Genomic DNA, 7,561 nt, shown 5'->3' on the forward strand with positions numbered 1-7,561 from the left:
CTTTTTAATAGGCTCACTGTATTTATTGCCTGCAGTTGAAGGTGAGGGTGGAGCAATATTGTTTTTGTCTGTGTTTGAGTGTGTGTGTTTGTTTCTCTGTAACGTTAGCAATATCTCATGAACTGTAGGCTCCTACTTAATGAAGCCATAAGCTTGACGCACTTCATATTTCCCCATCCTTCCACTTCATGACCAAAAAACAAACAAACTGGATCCTCTTGATTAAGTTCAATCATTTACTTGAAAAAAAATGAAACAGTTATAACTTATCACCAAAACAATAACATTAACAAAAAATACAAATGAGGTCAAAAAGATGAGTGGCTCCAGTCCAACTGCCCGACTCTCTCTGCACCATAGCCACATCCCCAAACTCCTCAACTGTCCAGCAAACAATCATACATGCGAACCCACTAGATGGCCTTAGTATAGTGTCTAATATTACAAATCTTTATGCATGACAAGTTTTATTCAGTAAATAGTCATTTTTATCCTAATAAACTTAAGCTATCACAAAAAATATAAACTTCTTCCATCTTGAAGGTCCAAAAAAACCAAAACTGAATTTAGGCTTCTACATGAACCATTGAACAGATTTTAATGAAACTCTCAGAAAGTAATCACTGGATGTGCATCTACAACTGATTAACCTTTGGAATATTCCTAAATCAACATGGCTGCTTCATCTAATCAACTGTAGCCTACACAAACATTTTACAGATACTGAGCTTAAAAACATTGTTGGCAATCAGGCACAACATAAACTCAAAGCTCTAACAGACCATACAAGATATCACATGAGATTGTACTTAATGTTATTTTCAAAAGAGCTACATCTTTGTCACTTTTCCACATAGGTTGATATTAGTTTAAAACTCTGGCATGAAAGGCAATGTTTCATAGGCCAGGCCTTGATATCTTATTGGTTCACAACAAGCACGAGCTCAATAAAACCACTAATTAACATTCAGAAACTTCAGCTTTCAATACACATAATAACAGCAGCAGAGGCTCACACGCTCAAATGTAGCTAATTAAATATCTAAACATTGCTAATAAAGAAAATAAAACAAGGCCAGAATGACAATTTTTTGATTTATTTATATACATCTATGGGTATTGTTTTTATTTCTTGTGACAATTATGGTGAAAGTATGCAATTAGCAATCATTTTATTATTATTTTTATTTATGTCTAGGGTCTATTGGAAGATACCCGACTCTGTGTTTTATGACCTGCAGTGGGGTCAACATTGTTATAGTTAATAGAAATTCTCCACTAGATGGTAGCAGCACACCAAGACATTGCCTGAGATACACCAGACCTCTAATGAATAAGAGATTATGTCTTTATGTACTCCTATGGCCACAAAATTAAAAGTGCTTCTGTATTTTTACTTGATCATGTCTCGATTAATGTTTTGAATCAAGATTTGGAAAAGAGTTGGGGTATTTTTTGCTGTTTCTCTTTTGTTTGCTATTCAGTAGTACCCTTGGTGTTTCGCCCCATTATGGCTTTCTTTGTATTTCTCTCAGGTCTCAGCAGGATTATGTAACATTTGGGTCCAAACAGCGCTGCCAAGAGACCAAAACTGGAGGCCAGGATAGCAAACACTTCCACTGCATCTGCAAGTTTTCCTGGTGAGCTGATATAAGCAGGAACAAAGGCCACCCAGACAGCACAGAAGATCAACATGCTGAAAGTGATGAGTTTGGCCTCATTGAAGTTGTCTGGAAGATTTCTTGTCAAAAATGCAATCAGAAAACTGAGGATGGCCAGCAAGCCGATGTAGCCAAGTAACACTGAAAAACCAACACTGGAGCCAATTGCACATTCAAAAACTATTTTGTCATTGTAGTACTGGGTGTTTTTATGTGGAGTTGGTGAGGAGGAGACAAGCCAAGCAGTGCAGATCGCTGCCTGGACAGAGGTGAGAATTAAAACTGTTCCCCTCTGCTGAGAAACACCAAACCACTTGAGACTTGCTCCACCTCCTGGTTTGGAGGCTTTGAACACAGCCAGAACCACCATGGTTTTAACCAGGATGCACGAGACACAAAGCACAAAACTGATCCCAAACGCTACATGTCTCAGTGGGCATGTCCACAGTCTGGGCCGTCCAATAAATAGCAACGAACACAGGAAACATAACTTCAGTGACAGCAGCAGCTGGAAGCTCAGTTCTGAATTATTGGCCCTCACTATAGGTGTACTGCGGTGATAGATAAAGATCCCCAGAACAACAGTACAGATAAAAGTGCCCAGTAAGGAGGCGACTGTCAAACAGATACCCAAAGGCTCCTGATAGGACAGGAACTCAGTTTTCTTAGGAATACAGTGATCACGCTGGGGGCTGGACCAGAAGTCCTCTGGACAGCTGAAGCACTCCAAGGAGTCTGAGGAAAAATGTGAAGTAAAACATTTTAATAAAATAATGTGTAATATTAAGAAAATAACACAAAATGGAAACCCACTTGTTTTATTGCTGATCTTTCCATCAGAACAAACGATACAGTCAAAACAACACTCAGGTTCCCCCTTTTTTCTCAACATGCGGGTACCTGGAGGACAGTTTTCACTGCATGCTGATCTTGGTGGCTGCAGGAGGTGGAAAAAGTGTAATTTTACACTTTACTCTTTTTAAACTCCCTGTATGACTTGTCAAATTTACAAAAGCAGAAAAAGACCTTTTTGGGTTCAAAGTTCCAGAAGATTTTGTCCTCATAAAGTGTCAGTTCTTTACCTTCAATGTCCAACATTTTAACATCTCCCACATATTGAACCTCAGTTTGTCCATTAGGGAGCCACAGCCAGTTCATAACATCATAAATTGGTAAAGCATCACCATTTGCATCAAATGACACTTGATCACCAAATGTTGTGGTGAAATTTACTTTTTCTAAGTAATATACGAGCTAAATGCAAATAAAAAACAAAGGAAAATCAAAGAGAACAAATGAAGTTTTGTGAACTCAGTTAACACAATTAGCACAACCAGTCATTTTTCTTTAATCTTTGAGCACATCTAAGCACAGACAAAATATTCAAACACAAAATTCTACTGACATACGACAGTACTGACATTCCTGACATTCCTGACATTCCTGCAGGAACAAGTCTTGAAAAGCTCTGCTTGTCATTTTACATTTTAAAATGTTGCTGTTTTGCTGGAAATAGGAAACTGTACATTTTAGTAGAAAACCAGGTGAAGTGCATTATACCTGCCATGGCTCCAATGTTTGCACATTGGCACATCTACCTCCACTGAATGGCCCTCTCCCTGGCTCACACTGTAGCATATCATCCAAAGCATATGCCAGCGCATACACAGCTTTGTAAACATTGTACTCAGGCCTGAGGTTAGAAACATCCAGGAACTCTGTTTCAACACTCTCTAAATCTTCTTCTCCAGTACATATTGTTTCCCCGTTCTCCACCCAACCTGCTGGAGGTGGTGCAAATCTACACTGAAATGTGAATTCCCAGAACTGGTTCACCTGTAAATCATTCAAAACTGCATTATTAAACAAAAATATATAGTTTATGACTTGTATGCATATTTGATGAGAGTATAAAGTTACATATCACCATGCTATTTCCATCGCTGTTGTTGTGAAATAAATCAGGACGTATTTCTAACAGGAAGTTTCTGAGGCCTGGTATCTCTCCTCGACGGATAGCAATACCCAGTGTTCCACCCAGGTACGGCATGAGGTGAGGGGTCTGAAGCACAGCAGCTGTGGTCCAAGCTTCACTCGCCAACCACTGCAGGCCAGTCAGATTCTGTCTCACCACCTGTTTACATATGGAATCTCAAATTTTTATGACACTACATTACTATGTATTTGAATCAAACAAGTTATGTGACTGTTTTCTTTTTATACCCATTCCAAGATCCAATCCAAGTTTTAGTGACATTACCATAATATAAATCCAACTCAACAATTACATGTACAAATACAATATAGTAAGTTCAGATGGCATGCTTGACTCTGCCTATTTTAAAATCACAAAAACATACATATTAAGTCAACCATATCACCTGACCCTCAGCACAGCAGAACTGGAGTGCTTTGCAGTATATGAAGACCTGTTTTTAAAACTATCCATACCTACAAACATGTCTGTATTGCTCTAAAGAGAAAACTACAGATAAGGAAGGAGGTTACATAAAAACTGTTTTTTTTGTGTTTGGAACACGTATGTGAGTGACTGAAGTCATTACCAACCTAACAACTTAAAAGAAAAGATATATGAAAAATTTAATTGTAAATGTTGTTTTCAGGAGCATAATTAGCATAATTCTGAAATATATATTTCCTGTATCACTTCATCTCTCAGCTATTATTTGCTTTAAGAAGAGGAACAATAGGCTGAAAATCAACTTCTTACCAAAGAGTCATCATTGAACTAAACTTCCTAAATCAGTGTTCTTACTAATTTCTTACTAATTCTTACTATTAATAACATCTACATTGTTGATATTTAAAATGCATCATCACATCTTTAAATAATGAGTGAAACATCAGATTATGAATGTGCCAGATGTCTATGACATTAGGTGTGGGCTACGTCAGAAAAGTTCCTTGTAGATTTATATGTGCAATGATAATAAACCAATTTTGATGTAGTCCATTATAAAGGAGGACAATTACCTCTTCCATCAGATCAATCATGTGACTTTCATGTGCAAAAACAATGACCACCCTAGCTGTGGATTTCTTCATTATATCCACAATCCTCCTCAGCTCTCCTGGGTCGTTGCCCCAAGGCAAGACTTCCAAATAAGCCAGACAACCTCCACCAGACACACTCAGATCAGACTGGAAGGATCGAGCAGCGTGGAGCCCATAATCATCATCACTGATCAGCAAACCAGCCCAGGACCAGCCGAAGTGTTTCAGTATCTGAATCATAGCATGGACCTGAGTGAACACAGAGTAAAGGATTCTCTAAGTGTAGAGACTAGAGTAGTTTCTGAGTAAAAATATGCTAAAAGCATTCTACAAAAAAAGAAAAAAAAAATGTTTTTGAAGCGCAACTACCAACAAAAAAAGTGCATAAAAAAATAAATACATACATGTGCTTGTATATCTTTTAATAAAATATCATCATATTTCTAAGTATACAATTTATACCTGGAAAAAATCACTTGGTATTGTCCTGAAGAAGGATGGAAACTTCTGCCGGTCACTCAGGCACGAACAAGTGGCAAAATAACTCACCTGTAAAAGAAACATCACTTATTAAAATCTCCTGTAAAGGTCAACTAAACCTAAATTACATAGAAATCGTACCAAAATGATCTAAGACAAATATTAAATGATAAAGGCGAGACTTACCATGGGTACTCTGTACAAACCTAAAATCGTGGAGATGGCAATAGTACGTGTAGAGGAAGAATCCCCAACAATTGCTAAGACTGGAGGGATGCCTACACAGGTCTCATTTAATATAATTTGCTCTTCCTGACCGCTGATTAATGCCAGGGCTGCACGAAATCCAATTCCAAGTTCAACACAGTTATCATACAAACTGTAGCCCAGAGTCACGTCGGGTAACAGCTCAGAGTTTCTGTTGATCTCATCAATAGCAAAAGCCATGGTCTGAGCCTGTCTAAATCCTAAAATATCAAAACTAACACAAAGATGCTACAGTTTAACATTAAAACATCCAACATTATACACTAACCAGCTAAATAAAGCATTTTATTTAAATTTCCTCAAAATTAAATGTAATAAACAATATAACATTTGAATCATGATATTGTTTCCTCACATATTTATATATATTTTAGTTTCTTTTGCACTCTGATATACTCACCCATGGCAGGTAGGATGTTGTGGCTCGGAGGTAAAAGATAGATCACCAAAGACAGAAAAGAAATGTATTTCAAATAGTCCCCCAAGAACCACATCTCCATCTTTGCGCATCCCATTTAGATGAAACTGTCCCTGTAACTCACAGGAGGAGAGCAGAGGGGAGGCTGCAGCAGAAGAAAAAGAGCCATGCATCATGAGCAAAAGCATGCTTGTGTGCATGAAGGGCCACATGACTTTCATCTGTATGACCCTTTCACTAAGGCTCATGATTAGTTTTTTTTGTCACTGTTCCTTTTATTGACTTTCAGCATCTCACCATGCACACCTCAGGGCAGCAGAAGAAGTGGGCAGAACCTAAAAGGAGTTTCCTTTTAGAACAGTTTTGGATTATTAATTCAAAAAACATTTAGCATTTCCTAGAAATAGATTTAAACTCACATTTCAAAGGAAGATAAATAATACTATGACTGAGGTGAACGTTTTCCATAAAGTATTTTGTACATAATCAAAGGGATTTTTATATGCTTCTCTTGGGTTTCACAAATATACGTCATATACCTTTTAATTCACTGCTTTGCAGATGATAGACAGATCTATTTGACCTGTATAAGCCAATAAAGAACATTCACAGACAACAAAAATATAGTTATTCATCTTTTAGAACATGTAAAAATAACTTATCAGTTGCAAAATAAAAACAATCAGATCTTTAAATATAAGTCTTTATTATTTTGGTTCAGTGAAACAATTACTGCAAAGTACAAAGTGAAGTAGGAAAATGCTGTGTTCCATTTCTATTCAAGAGTTGAGATTTCTCAATTTAAAGTCAGAAGAATCAGGTGCAATTCTCTGCTATAGCTAATAACAGTTAGCTTGGTCAATGAACACAATAATGAACAAATCCCACAGTTATTTTGACTTGCAACTGCAACATAGCTAAATTGGATGTGATGTAATTTCCGGATTCAAGTTACACCGTCTGAGGTAAATGGAATATTGCATTATAACTTGACGCTCCGACCCATGATAGCTTTCTTTGTGTTCTTTTCTGGTCTCATCAAGATTATGTAACATTTGGGTCCAAACAGTGCCGCCAGGAGACCAAAACTGGAGGCCAGGATGGCAAACACCTCCACTGCATCTGCATATTTGCCTGGGGAGTTTATGTAAGCAGGAATAAAGGCCACCCACACAGCACAGAAGATCAACATGCTGAAAGTGATGAGTTTAGCCTCATTAAAGTTATTGGGAAGGTTTCTTGCCAAAAATGCTAAAAGACAGCTAAGGACAGCTAATATACCAATGTAGCCCAGTAATACAGAAAAACCAACAGTAGAGCCAATCGCACACTCATATACTATCTTGTCATTGTGGTACTGGGTGTTTTTATGTGGAGTTGGTGAGGATAAGACAAGCCAACCGATGCAGATTGTTGCCTGGATGCAAGTAAGAACTAAAATGGTTCCTCTTTGTTGCATGGCTCCAAACCATTTGAGACTTGTTCCACCTCCTGATTTGGAGGCTTTGAAAACAGCCAGAACCACCATGGTTTTAACCAATATACATGAGACACAAAGTACAAAACTGATTCCAAACGCTGCATGTCTCAGTTGGCATGTCCACAGTCTGGGTTGTCCAATAAATAGCAATGAACACAGGAAGCAGAGTTTGAGTGACAGTAAAAGCAAAAAGCTCAGTTCTGAATTGTTGGCCCTCACTATAGGTGTACTGCGGTGATA

At 37.7% G+C, this 7,561-nt stretch overlaps 2 protein-coding genes across 2 annotated transcripts; both read right to left on the reverse strand.

Moving 5' to 3' along the window:
• Window positions 1–1,304: 1,304 nt before the first annotated feature.
• LOC108229557 (extracellular calcium-sensing receptor-like) lies at window positions 1,305–6,041 on the reverse strand. The gene is made up of 9 exons (XM_017405230.2): window positions 5,824–6,041; window positions 5,343–5,637; window positions 5,139–5,225; window positions 4,656–4,925; window positions 3,589–3,795; window positions 3,222–3,497; window positions 2,688–2,915; window positions 2,475–2,598; window positions 1,305–2,396 (listed from the first exon to the last, which is right to left on the reverse strand). Exons 1-9 carry the CDS (start codon window positions 6,039–6,041, stop codon window positions 1,477–1,479), a joined length of 2,625 nt encoding a protein of 874 aa, XP_017260719.1. The 3' UTR covers window positions 1,305–1,476.
• A 544-nt stretch (window positions 6,042–6,585) lies between these two features.
• LOC112450158 (vomeronasal type-2 receptor 26-like) lies at window positions 6,586–7,561 on the reverse strand (the record flags this gene model as incomplete). The annotated part of the gene is made up of 1 exon (XM_025003543.2): window positions 6,586–7,561. A coding segment is annotated over one exon (738 nt), but the record flags the coding sequence as incomplete, so codon positions are not given.

This window comes from Kryptolebias marmoratus, linkage group LG2, assembly GCF_001649575.2.
Source record: "Kryptolebias marmoratus isolate JLee-2015 linkage group LG2, ASM164957v2, whole genome shotgun sequence".
NCBI lineage: Eukaryota > Metazoa > Chordata > Actinopteri > Cyprinodontiformes > Rivulidae > Kryptolebias > Kryptolebias marmoratus.